The sequence below is a fragment of the Homalodisca vitripennis genome, chromosome 3 (genome assembly GCF_021130785.1).
Source record: "Homalodisca vitripennis isolate AUS2020 chromosome 3, UT_GWSS_2.1, whole genome shotgun sequence".
Classification (NCBI taxonomy): Eukaryota; Metazoa; Arthropoda; class Insecta; order Hemiptera; family Cicadellidae; genus Homalodisca; species Homalodisca vitripennis.
The window spans coordinates 97,305,676-97,320,476 of NC_060209.1; the positions used below are offsets into that span (position 1 = coordinate 97,305,676).

At 32.6% G+C, this 14,801-nt stretch overlaps 1 protein-coding gene across 1 annotated transcript; it reads right to left on the minus strand.

Annotated features, from left to right (window-relative positions):
* Nucleotides 1-1,179: 1,179 nt before the first annotated feature.
* LOC124357216 (cytosol aminopeptidase-like) lies at nucleotides 1,180-14,175 on the minus strand. Its single transcript, XM_046808763.1, has 10 exons — nucleotides 13,989-14,175; nucleotides 10,200-10,318; nucleotides 8,423-8,743; nucleotides 7,362-7,464; nucleotides 6,964-7,147; nucleotides 6,412-6,552; nucleotides 5,071-5,262; nucleotides 4,783-4,929; nucleotides 2,786-2,862; nucleotides 1,180-1,553 (listed from the first exon to the last, which is right to left on the minus strand). Exons 1-10 carry the CDS (start codon nucleotides 14,067-14,069, stop codon nucleotides 1,344-1,346), a joined length of 1,575 nt encoding a protein of 524 aa, XP_046664719.1. The 5' UTR covers nucleotides 14,070-14,175; the 3' UTR covers nucleotides 1,180-1,343.
* Nucleotides 14,176-14,801: the final 626 nt, after the last annotated feature.

Sequence of the window (14,801 nt, forward strand, 5' to 3'; positions counted from 1 at the left end):
AAAATTATAATAATGTTAAGAGTATTGAATTGTTGTTTTCACTGACTCAATACTTTTCAGTATTGAATACTTTGTTCTGGAGACTCCTTAGTAGTATTCGGAAAATGCTTGTGTATGTATCAGCCATTAAATTGTTATTTTTGTTACAGGCCATAATTAAGTTTGATTTGGTTTGTTTTCTAATAACTGCTTTAAGAACTTCATCTTTCACAGATTAATATTTCATTGTTCCCATTCAGCCATTTATATACTTAACATGAGGCACAAACTCCATCTCAAAATCTTGTTTAAATGTCTTTTAATGTTAAGTATACTATACAGAGGTATGAGTATTGCCAAAATTTGACAAGAAACTACAATTTATAAGTACCTTCATGGAACCTTTTCATTTACATAGTAAGTTTTAGTCTTTACAAATTATCATTAATTTTAATCTCTGTCGTGTGTATGAGTTTGATTTGCATTTTCTCCAATATTTTTCTATAATCCTGTTATTCCTTTAATACTTTGAATGTTCCCTTGGGGTATCAAATTTTAAGCTTCTTCTATCATTCTAATAACTTGTGTCTACCCCATGTTCCGGTCTACTCTTAATTTGTTTACCATAGTGTCGGGAAAATAAAGATTCTGGTTAATCCTTCAAAATTTAGATAAAAATTCATAAATATTTAATTTGTATTGCTTCCCCTATTATGGATTTCTCAACTGGTTCTAGTTCCAACAACACTATTTTAGTTACTTAAAATACATCAGCTATCTCAAGCATATTTATTCTACTGCAATAGCCCATTACGATATTGTGAACTTCATCAATGGTTGATGGTGACATCAATTCTACAGCCGAAGCAAGTTTAATCTTCTGTACCTCTACCCCCACGTTAAAAAAAATTTATGCAGAAGTGGTTTTCATTGCTGGTGCAGACTCCACATCAGATTCATCCATTTTTACGTCATACATTTTGTATAACGACAGCAATATTTCATGCACAGTTTTCTAAAAAGTTGTTTTTGGCTTTGGGTATTTTTGCCAGCCATTCCCTTCTGATACTATATTTCTCATTATTGTTTAGGATTTACTGTAAATATATAATTTCATTCCAATGAATTTAAATATACAAATACAAAGTTTTCACCAGACATATCAAAGAATCTGACAATAATTGTGGTACAAAAACAAGATAAAGAAAATTTCCTACTTTATTACATCAACAAGAAATTGACAGATAGAAATTATGTAGGAAACTGTATTGATATAATGGGCACAGACAATTTATAAACAATACTTTTTTGCAGGGGACAGTATACAAAAAATTTAGAATTGACGATAGTGAATAAAGTTAAATTTAGTTTTCAGCCTCGCTCCTTTCTTCTTTCTTGGCAGCTGCACGGACTTGCTCCTTGCAGTAGTTGAGATGACACAGCAGTTGTATGATGCCGCGGGTTGGTGCTCCTGTCATTAGGTTAGCTGCTAGGTAGTGAACGTAGCCGTTGGCAACGTCACTTGCACCAGTAACGTCGATATAAGTGAAATCAATCTCTGGATCGGCAAAATACTGAAACATCAAAAATTTTTATGCAATATTTAAAATTCAAAATCATTATTTGTAGCTAAAAAATAATATTAGAATTGATTTTCTTGAAAATGGTAGCTAGGCCCATGTACATAAACGTTAAATAAGCTTTCATGCCTCTTCTGGGGTGACTAGAACTAAGGAAGGACCAGTCTGACATACAGGAAGTTTGCCATCACCTACCTTAGAAGAAGGAGAGGTCAATTAATGTAATTCAATCAGTCTTTGTTTAGTTTAAAAAAAAATTAAATTTGTTTAATCTCTTACATTTACAGCCATTTTAGAGAACTTCCTTGAAGACTTAGAAAATATAAAACTATCTTGTTGATCACTTCTTAAGAATGTACAGGCATTCAAAGCAAAAATTATTGGTAATTTTGTACCTAGGCTCAAGGGAAAATTGAGATTTCAAATATGAACATGGAAGGAAGGACTTGTGTATGTCTGGACACAGAAAGTTTCCAACATTTTACAAATTGGTTATTGCCGATCTCAGATTAGTTAACCTGGATAAAAAACAAGGGATGATCCCTTTTGGAGGAATCATAACCTACCCATCAAATAATTGGTTATTTTCTATCAAGATATCCTAAGTGGAATCTATTGTCTATTGAAGGTGAACTGGAGGTAACTCAACATTCACATTAAATCAATCCTTCCCACCATAAGTACGCTATGTAAAGGTTTTTTCCTTTTAATTATTTTTATAACAAGATGTCCAAGTTTGAGTTGTTTGTTTAGTGCCTCTAAGTAGGATATTTTAGAACCTTTGTTATGCTATATACGTACTTTTGGTGGGATTTCTTTTGTTCTTTTTGATATTGAAAAAGAGCATGCTGTTCTTTTCACAGATTGAAATATAGAATTAAATTGTATTTATGCAGTTTCCACATCAAGAATTATACTTCAGGCCAGTCTTGTGTTGTATATCATGTTCCATTTCTTGCCCTGTGTTGTATGTGTCATTTTTTCCTCTTTGATATGTCAGTGTGCAATTTTATGAATAACAAAACTGTGGTTTACCAAATATGATTCTATGATTTTTTTGGAATGTTTAGATATACAATATAAACTTAATTTTGTAAGGATACTATCATAAGGAACATAATCAAAAACTTTATTCAAATCAAAGATTAAGCAACTCCAAGAAATTCTTTACTATTCAGAGCTTTAAGTGTACTCTTGGTGAATTGTAGTAAATAATAGTTACTTACATTTAAGAAAGCAGCAATCAAATTCGGTTCCCCTCGTCTTCCAATTCCCAAGTTGCTTACGTCAACGTCAGTTCTTTCTGCAATTCATAGTAATACGTTTTCATAAAAAATATTTTTTTTTATCTATGTAAGTTAATTTTTTATATATGTCTGAAAACTGAAACGAAACATCAAAAACAGATCCAACAGAACATAACGAAAGTCTCACAAACCATTTAAACCACTAACTTCATCACATTTATATATTATATAACATGATAAAATCTCTTTTGATTGCACTCAGTATGCTTACAAATTTGTTTATTATGTAATTTTCCCTTTGTCATATCACCCATAAGACGAATGTAAAATATTAGAATATTACTTTATCTTTAATTTTCATTTTTAATCACAAAATTAATAAATTTCCATGGACCAAGAGGAACCTATGTACCAAGTTACGAGTATAAGTCTCTTGGACTTTTCTATCAAGTGTTATCACAGAGATGGACAGACAAACTACTTTAAGAACCACCCTGTCAAGTATGTCTTAAAATGTGTGTCAGTAATCTGGAGCCATGACTCATTAATTTTTACGTTATAAAATATCTGAACTCTTACTGTACTTGATTGTTCCATATTAAAATTAGTTTAAATTGTACAGCTTGCATTACAAACATATTTTGAACACCATCGTACTCTGTAGCTTTTGTAAATTTGGCTTATCTGTTTTCCACCAGACAAGACATTTACTCCCACTTAACACGAAACAAACGTAAACAATATTCCTCAGTACAGATTAGTAAAAACTGGTTCCTCACATAAAATGAATTGTGTATCATTTTTCAAGTTGCATTATTCTGCTCAGTTTGTTCCCCTCAATAGTTTTAAAATTAAATTAATTATCTGGTTTCAGAACTATCCATTTTATACTATTCAAGAGTTTTCAAATAGTTATGTAAAAATAACTCTTTAAAATAAATAACCTATTATGTAATCTAAGGTAGACTAACTTCACTTATATTTTTTTATAAATTATTGACACAATGCATATTGTATTGTATTATTGTTACTAAACATTGTACTTGACTATTCTTATTTCATATTGATGGTTAATGGTTAATGGCAACAAATGATTTTATTTTATTTATACCTATCTTATATTTATGCTGGTAATTTTTAAAACCTAATTCAAAAAATTTAATTGTTAAAAACTCTAGTATTGCTAAATTTGAAAGTAAAGACTAGGTTTTCAATAATCATATTTTACAGAATATGTGATTTAAATTCTCAGTGCAGAAAAGCTTAATTTTACACAACTTATTTAATTAGACAGTTTTATCTAAAAGGTTTGATCAGAATGGTAAAATCTTAATTCATGCAGTTGGCATGAGGTGTATCAGAACAAATCAGAATGACCAATCAACAAAATATTGCTTCTATATCTTTCTTACATCCAAGAAATAACTGATAAACTTGTTAAGATATTAGACATAATATCAAAAGGCACTCAAACTATCTCAAATTATTTTACAAATGTTTCAAACTAACAAAGTACATAATTATACTGCATAAACATGAAGTGTGTGAAATTCCATTTAGTTGTGGCTCAGTTTACATCAAAGAAACAAAAATTTACAGAAGTTCAAGAACATGTTAGGCACACATAACATCAGAATATAGAAAAATCAGTTATAGTGAATACAGTTAAAAAAAATAAACATTCATAGAATTTAACAAAACAGAAGTACTTGCAAAATTCCAACTCTGGAAGGAAAATTTCTTAAAAATCTCCACCCTTCCACTCGCCTTTATGAAAGAACATGTGTTACTAGCTCTGTTAGTTTTGTTTTACTATCTACTGACTGAAGGCAGCTCTCCACATCCAAGCCAAAACATCTCAATATTGTAACTGAATTAACAATATTTTGACGAAGTGTGAATAGGAAATCCTTGGTGATAATAAGACTGTCTAATATAATTTACAGACACTTAAAATGTATAGATTGATTCCATACCTCTAATTTTGTTAGCGAAGTCAAGGAACAGGGGATAGCGCCACATCCTATCACCAGTGACGGCGCCAGCGTAGTTGACATGGTCCCAGATGTAATCATTTCTGCTCCAAACTGCAGAGGTAGCTCCGATAGTGTTCTGGATGTTACCTGAAAATACACAAAACTTCTATCTCAAATTTAATAGTTCTTAACAAATTCTCTCAAAGGAAAATTAGAGATACTTTTGTGTTTGTTAATGAAATATTACATTTTAAAGTGATTTATTGCTCAGTTTCTAAGTAAACTCACTTGAGAGTGTTCCAAGGGCAAAGACTAGCTCAGGTGGGTAAATCTTGACAGCATAAGTCATGGCCTCAGCCATCACTATCTGTGAATGGTTCTGGGTGTGTTCTGTGCGCAGCACTGTGTTCTTGATCCTCAACACGTCTCCAGACTTCATGGCTGTTCCGCTCAACATGTTCTCGTACAGCGGAATGAATGCTGTAAGCATGATTACTCATTATTACAAAAACAGGCATTTAGATTTTAGCACATTTACTTTCTGGAAATAACTTTCAAGCTGTTAATCCTAAATATTTTTGATGAAGAAACATATGTTTCATATACTTGTATATTTCAAGAGAAAACTGACACCTTATGATCCATAACTATAATTTTTTAGAGATGCCTAGGATTTTATCTACAGTGGCTTAACTTCAAGGGATCTACTCTAGATTTATCTTGAGGCAGTCTTTAATTTAATTTTAAAAGTCAAAACGAAAGGCACAGAGGAATGTAATACTTAGGATGAAGAATTACGTATTAAAAAATAGGTGTATTGGCGTTTAGCAAGTAATTTGTTATAATTCACTTCCTACAAGCATAGTACCATTGTTTCTTTGAACAAGAATTATTTCTTTTAAAATATTTTAAAAAGTAACAAAATTACAATTAATTTTTCAAAAATATGTTAAAATACTGTTTTTATTTTATTTTAGATAGTAAGAAAACTACTCTAAATGTATTAGATGCCAAATGGAGTAGCAATGAATTGATAACATACTGCAAAATATAATGAAATTGTTTAGTCTTTTTATTAAGTCTTTAAAATAATTATTCATCTCTATTTATAAACTAAGTCTGGCTATAGAATTTAAATATTGCGAGAAAGACAGATAGAAGCAATGTGTCCAGTCAAAGTCAGCACAGACTTCCTTATATACTTTATAGCCACGCCCAACACCAAATTGCCGGATTGTTTGACTTATTATCAAACCATCTTAAATAATAAATAGTCCAGCCTGTTAATTAACCTCGAGGACTGGTCAATTCTGTTCCCGCTAATCAAGCACTAAACTGTTTACTAACTGGAAGGTCGTTATTGGACTCCAAAGTTCTGGTCAGGTTGTCAGCTGTTTTCAAAATTGAAGTTAAATATTGCTTTTTACATTTTTTTACCTTTTCAGCTATTTATACTTCAAACTAAACATTAATTTATCTCCTTAAAATATCTCTAACTTGTAGGTCAAAATGTCTAGAACATGTAGTTTGACTAGTCACAGTTCCTTTTGTTCTTGCTAATTTCTTGTAATACAAACAGAAATAAACCAAGAATAAAACCAAAGTTACCATGAATGACAACTAATTTACCTCTTAAATTAATTGGTAATCTCATAGCTGCAACTGCTTTGAATACGCCCAGAAGAATTGCTGCTGAAGCCATATCGGCTCGGATCATTTTTTCACATTCACGAACACACAAGCCACCACTGTTGAATGTTGTCCCTTGACCTGTAAAACAAAACAGTCCAGTATAAAATCATAAAACCTCTTACACATTTTTATGGTCATAACAATAATTTAATTTTAAATGCACCGCTAATAAAAAATGGTACACCCTGATAAACAAGAAAGGTTTAGGTACCTTGTTCCAGGTCACATCAGTGTTTCAGCTCTATGATATAAGTGGCTCCACTGAGACATTGAGTGGCGCCATTATAAAATGAGACATAGACAGCCAGAAGTACACACCGATACATATGAAAGGCTGGGTGGTAGGCTCAGGATCACTACAATAGTTCAGCCCTAGGAAAATAGGTGGCTCCACCGAGCTAGCTCCCAGGCTCATCAGGGTGTTGTGATTCGTAGGATTATTTTATATTTAATTATTATACAATGAGACAGACAGCCAGAAGTACACACCGATAAACATGAAAGGCTTGGTGGTAGGCTCAGGATCACTACAATAGTTCAGCTCTAGGAACATAGGTGGCTCCACCGAGCTGGCTCCCAGGCTCATCAGGGTGTTGAAGTGATGAATCTTCATCCATCTTGTGTCCCGAGCAAACACCTGGACTCCGTATGGGCAGAGCAAGTCTCGAGCTCTCTGTAATCGATGTCGTTATTTGTTAAACATTGATTAAAACTCTAGATAATTATATTTTTTTTAAAGATTTTTAAATGAAACTCTATATTGAAACTATATGACAATGAATAACATTAATCCCACATATCTTCATGCTATATATAATTTAAGATTTGAAATTTACATTTAGACTAAAAAAATAGACTTCTAGTTTCAAAAACGAAACACTACTCACAATTGTAAAGATTCGTGGTGTGAGGTAGTTTGGTGGTGTCTCACAAAGACATCGAACTATGTTTTGTGCATCTGCTTTTGTTACTCCCCTCTCCCACTCCTCACTGCAAAAATTAAAAGAGGTACCAAAAGTTAGTTTATGTATAAAATAAATGTTGACATAATTTTTAAAGGGTTATAGCATGTTATTTTAATTGTAATATAGAATCAAATAATCTATTTGGTGAAGGGTTAAAAAGTTGTTATTACAAGACATTTTGGATCGAAATCAATTTAATGCAAATATAAAAGTATCAGGCATTTGGAGCTAGACCAGTTCCAAACTTTTATTGCGGTATACTGAGCAAAAATCAATAGTACAACACTGTTTCCTTACTTTTTTAAATACAAAAATAAAAACTTTAGAGTATGTTTTAATATACCTTTTTAAATGGCATTGGAAGATGTTGTGTCTCATTAATTTAAAAAAGCATAAATCACATCTAACACTGTTAAGAAACTGTTATGGTATTCGTGAACAAATTGAAATTGTAGTTTTGAGGCACTCCTAACTGATAAACCTTTAAAAATAAGGCAAAACTTCAATATATTTCTCTCAGGTATAGCAAAGTTTGCTCTGATGATTTTTATGTTGCAACTTTTTTACGTTAAAAAAATGAAAGGTATGTAAACTTCTTTAATTTTGTAATATGTGTTAAAAAGTAAGCAGCATTCATCATCGGAAGGGTTAAATTTACTAATCTTTTGTAGTAACATTTAGTGGTATGTAATAATTTATATAATTACATAAGTATTTTATTCCTATTTCAAGAGTCATGAGTTGGAAAACGGTTTTTGTTATTTATACCTAAATATTAAATGTATAATTTTAAATGGTTGTCACTTTGTATAGAACAAGACAGCAGTTTTTGTAGGAATTAGATTTCTTTTTTCTATGTTCTTTCATTTGATAGGGGTTGCCCTGATGCTTGAACATTTTATAGTAATTTGTCTTGTATACAACTCTACATGAACAGAATATACGAGAACATTTAAATATATGAAAGGATGATTGCTACTCACGGTTCTCCTCCTTCATAAAGTTCGACCTTGGTCTCGACCTGCTTGTCTGTGTAGTACCACACGCCCAATGTGGCGCCTTCGGCTGCCGACTCAGCTTTGTTGAATCCTTCCACAGCAATCTCCTGCACACCCATCTTCTGCAGCTCCCTAGCACCCGCCCCTGTCGCGATCCTCACATTCTCTTTGCCCACGTCCAGATATTCTATAGGGCTGAAGTCAGCATCTTTAGATCCCAGACCTGCTACCGCTATCTGGGGGAATTCATCGCTCACGTTCACCAGAGTCACTACACGCCCCAGTTTACCGATACCAGCGGGTAACCTGTAACAGTGTAAACAATATATTTTACTTTGTAGTTCTTACAAAGCATATAACATCGTAAGTTTTTCAACACTTACTATGTTCAAATCAGAAATAATATTCGATTTCAAAATCATATAATGGTACATATACGTTTTCATGAATAGGTCTCCTTCCAGTGGCCTTTGCATCTACCGTGAATGTGTGAAACTTTACACACTCACTTATCGTGCTGAAAACTATATATCAGAGATATATTTTGTACATTGTGCGTTCATGAAATATAAATGTCAATAAAAATAAATATTTCATTCATAGTCAGTAAGAAACACCCACGCCAATTTTCATATGCAATTCCCTTGAGTGTTTAATTTTCTTTCAAGTACAGCAACTCGAAAGTGTTTTCTCGTACTCCTCACAAACTTTCATCCCAAAAATTGATTCAAAATCGGTGTGTTATTGGCAGCCAAACTTATAATCTGTAACACTAATCTAGAATTGCACCGTATTTTATATGAGTAGAAAGTGGACCTTGATCAAATACAAGTACTCTGAACGCCAAGGCCAGATCTTAATATAAGCTAATGGGATTATTTTACTGAGAAACCCGCCAATGTTAAAATAATCAGTAGACTAAGGACAGTAAACAAATTATGAACGACACCGACAAATTTAACTAACTACAAGATTTACATCCGTAACGTAACTTAAATCACAACCCTACTCAATATTATATTTATTTGGTGCAAATTTCTGGAATATAAATATTAGAATGAACTTATATTTATCGTCGGCGAAACCAGACAAGAGGCTGCAGCAGGATCCCCTTCACACAACTAAATACTTGAAACGATTCATCCGTGGTGCGCTCTGCGATTACGGGAGTCGAGAATGTGGATATTAGGAACTAGGGACTAGGGGACACTTACAAATTGGCTAATCGGAAAGCTCAGTCTTTCGCATAACTCCACGGCCTTCCAACATCTCATACTCACAACGTACTCATAATGCAACCACCATTACCCTCAATTAAAAAAATGTTTGTTTCATTTTTGTTTAATAGCCCATGATGCAAAAATAGATTTTGGAATTTTTTTGCATTAAATCCTATGATTCACCGGTGTACCAAAGTTAATTATACCAGCTCATCTTATTATCTTATCTCTTGCGTCAGCCAGTGAATGAAAATTAACTGCTTTATTATAAATTTATAGCTCCCACCTTTCCATAGTACCGAACCAACTGTATACTGTTTTGCTAATAACAGAGCCAATCGATGAATAGGATTTGTTTCTATGTGCTACTAAGAAGCATAATTTATAGGTTAGGTCAAGTATAATAAACTGTACGAGTACAACCACTTTCGCCTATCTCGCTTCTCAAGTTGACGTCAAGACATCCACTTCAAAATTTTTAAGATAATTAAATTCAGTGACGTTTATATGAAATTTTATCCACTCAAAACCTATCTGCTTACCCATTCAGAGCATTTCTGAGTTTTCCTCCCAACTTGTCGTCTAACTTCTGACCCACTGGACTGAGTTCTGTGCACTCCTCCCCTGACGGAGTTTCATAAGCGCCAATGACCAGTCCTTTCTGTAAAATTTACCATTTGTGTTGGTTATAAACAGTTATAATTTAATTCAATATAGTTTTTAAATTTATTTTGACGATTTTAAGTATAATGTTGGTCCATCTATTTTACATTATTAATGTACTGGGGTCTTTTTTGAAAGCTTACATCAAACCACACAAACTATTCTACACGTTTGAATACATTCTAATATTCAATTGCTCTCTCAAGAATTTGTGATCGGACCCTCTAGTGTTGTACTATATTCCATGATATGCAATATCTAAAGGGAAGCTTTTCTTTTGTCGCCATCAGTTCGGGTTGCCCCAGAGGTACAAGTAGGTAGGATAAGATAGGAACAACACCCAACACCATTCTTGTAAAATAATGTAAATTATACTTTACCACAAAATATAAAACCTTATTAATATCGGTTGTATTATGATAGTTTAGTATCTAAGACTGCAACCTTAGCTGTGGGCTAACAAAATACAGCACGTAACAAAAAGTTTGGGCTGTCTATGTATTTTAAAATTATGTGTGTGATTCTAAGCCGAAAATGAAGAATAACTTTTTTCCAAATACCACTTTGTCTAGCAGCTAGCCTGCATTTTGTTATTTTGATTAACAAATTATTATCTCTAAAACTAATAAATATAAAGAAACCAAATTTGGCACATAGGTTCGAATACGTAAGAGGAAAATAACACAAAAATAATTGGTTTATTTTATTTAATATTAAAAAATTGCGTCTGTTGAAAATGTTTAAAGTCAAAAAGCAAAAGAAACTGTATATTTATAAAATATTTACTAGGTACCAACTATTTGGAGAATTTTATTGCAATTCCAACGGTACTAGTTTCAACGGAATCTGTTAAGGCATACGCGAGCGCGGCCACTTTAAAGGTATGCTTTCTGTGAGCAGCAAGCATGTTGTCTTTTGATAGGTATCAGGTAGTTTACATTGGTTGTACAAACTTTAAAAGATTTTGCCAACTATTCTGAAATTTTTATAGCACTTTTACTGTCGCCGTTAAGTGAATGGAATTTTATTTAATATTGGTTGCAATTAATACATTTGATAAACAACATTATACTACTACTTTATTTTTCCAAATTTTCCGAACATGTTCTACAATACCTTGATATTATGCTAAAACGCAGATTGTAAAAATTCTGTATACACTTTTTTGATGAATAAGTTATTTGTGAAATAGTTATTCCAAACTTTGAGCTTTATAAACACAAGGATAGTTAATTACAATATTTTAGCCTAAAGTTTTATTTTCTCCAAGTAATTTATTTATTTAGCTGGGAGTTTCTAAACCTATGTAGAACCCTATTGGGATATTTTTATAGGTGTCATTATAAGTAGTTTGTGGCAGTAAACAAGATCCGCAAGTGTTTTCTTTTGGAGAGTTCGTTATACTGTAGATGGGAATAAGATAATGTGTCAGCGTATCCAGTACACTCCAGAGTAGGAATATCCAATTTATCTCTGATGACCGCTATCCTCTTTACTTCATTAAGATAGCAACTAAATCCTCAGAGGACTCACACTGCAGGACGGCTGGACAGCCCCGGATTCGCCATTACCTTTTCTCTTTCTCTATTTGCGGAGATACTGACAAATACCGCCAAACTAGGGAACTTTTCCCGAAAAATTATCCGGCGATATTAGATAGTCGTTATGTCAAGTTCTCTTTCTTCTTCCCACCTTCTTCAGTAGAAGGGTTGGTTAACGTTGCCATTCCCCATTCCTCGGAAGGACTATTCAATTCATCGAATGTTCCTATCTTCAGCTGTTAAGTTCAGGCTTTGACATTGCCATTGTTGCAGAAACTAAAAACTATTTTAAGTACCATCAAATTTAGAATCTTGTAGTCAACAATAATTCTAAAGTAAACAATTCAATTTTTCAGAAGAGAACAACAGACATTCTCTAATACCCAATTAACAATCTAAAGTATTATATAGATGTTCACTTTCTAGAGTGTCAATGACACATGTTTATGATTGGCGGTATTCTCCAGGAAATACCGTAGTTGTGGCACTAGAAGGCCTAGGCAACCTTTCTAAATTCAACACATACCAGATGCATTAATCATATCAGTGTGATTAAACACATTAACAATTAAGATATTTTAATTTGTAATTATTTATTTGATGTTCCTATTACCGTTTTACATTAAAAAGTAAAGGTCCTCCGACAGAATAATTAAATTTACAGTAGTAATTTACGATTACGTTAGTGTATGTATGTTTCCGACACGGAAGGCAATGTGCTAAACCGATTACGTGTTTCAGAAGGTTTCCTCGGTTTCTAGGTATGTTAGCTTAGGTGGAGGTCAGCAATCAAACTTACGATTGCTAATGAAGAACACTTGTTTTATTATAGTTTTCAAACTTGTGAACGCGAAATCTACAATTTTTCATTAATATTTATTGAATACTTTAATACTTAGTTTTACCCGTATTTTTATAGTTGTAAAATTATATATTTTAATGGGATTTTATTATTCCTCCCGTGAATACCTTCACTTATTAACACAGATTCACGTACAATGTATTCGACGCACAGAAACTATTGACTAAAGGAGTACCACTTATCGATCACGCTCCGAGCTGTATAAGTCAACATTGAAAAATTAATACAGGTGGAATTAGATAACGAGTAGATATACGAAATAAATATGGATATATAAAATATATTGATCGATAAACAGCGATTCCTTGCATCCAAATCCGAGAGGCGTCTAGTTATTTTAAGCGATAAAAATAGTTTAACGACATAGTCTCTTCTACACAGAAAAGATGCTGTGGAGTAAAAAAATCTGCTGTATATTTCTGACCGACAAAATATATTCAATAAATGTGATTTTCTGACATTTATCAATCAATTCTACTTCTACAGTTATTTATTTATTCTAGTTTTTCTGGCCATTAGAAATAAAGGTAACCAATTTTATTGCAAGTTTATTTGTTACAATAATACTTTTAAATTCTTCAAATGAGTACTTAAAACGCGCATGGCACCAAGGATAAAAGTAGATTTAGGCACCTAACATCGCCTTAGGACACCAACTTATTTATACGTACTATTATTTAGTATTTACTAGCGAACATTATATCAATAGGTTATTAATGAAGTGTGTCATGCCTTAACTTAAATTAAGTACGTTGGGTACATTAGGTCTGTATAATTTTGAATTATTATTGCCTTCTACGCTACCATGGTAGACTGCAAATAAAATACTCATTCAACCTTAACATCCAACGACAATAAAATTAGTTAGTAAAATAGCTAGTGACTTATTGACAATAAAAGAAGTAGTTTTACAACCGCTCAATAGATTGTATTGTATTATAAAATCAAACTGTAGCTTCCAACGATCAAACATAAAGTCTGAACTAATAAATAGGTTTCTATTATTTGGAATGTCGTAACAATACAGTGTCATCTATAACCTACACATACATTAGTTAGGTATAATTCATTTGCTGATTTTGAAAGTTTTATCTAGTTGAAAGTTTTAGGGACTTTTCTATTACTACTTTACACTTTTCATTTATAATCGCCTTAATAGAATATCATATAATTAACAAAAACAAAATAATTTAACGGTTTTGAGAATGTAAAGAAATGTTCATAACCTAATCACTAATGTAGAACGAATACACGTTTTTGTTTACCTGTCTCGCGAACAAAGACGTCGAGAAGGAATGGAGACGAATTCGTTTGAATAAAAGAGTTGCACTCTGGATTGATTTCATCTTAAAAAATTAATATTGTACGGTATGTTTGTGTGGGAGCGACTGAAAATCTAATTTGGCAACTTTTGAGGAAATGGTCAGAATTAAATTTTGTTGATGCAGTAACAATTGAAAAACATCTGTTGAAATCATTCAATATTACTTTGTCAGATGAAATCTGAAAAGGTTTAATTGCCCATACACAACATTCTATCTTTTGTTTGAGAGACCTTCGGACATTGTAGATATCCCATGACAGCGCCGCCCACGGGAAACTGATGGAGTAATATGCGCTACTTACAAAAACATGGGGATACAATGTTGGGAGAATTAATTATTTCCAGTAGTCATAAAGTTACAAAATGTTTGCAGTAGTTGTAAAATACGTTTATGATGAAAAATTACAAACGTAACGTAAAATAAAATCAGTCAAGTCGTGTTTGTGATAGCATAGAAGCTTTTAGCAATCCAATAATGAGTAGTGTCATAGTACACGTATTTGCCACCGCGACATATCTGTCGGGCGTCTATCTTGATAGATCCTTCTCTATAATCGAGGCTATAAAGCTGGTTTTAGACGTGTTACTGCGACACAATCGCGTGCTTTTATGGCTCTGTTCACGCTTGCATCAGCAAAGAAATTGCCTTTCTTCAGTGAATCAGATTAGTTTGTTGCTGTTGCTGACTGATTTTACTAAAAGTACACACAAAACAGAACGTATTTGGCGTCTACTCGTCAAATTCTGTCCATGT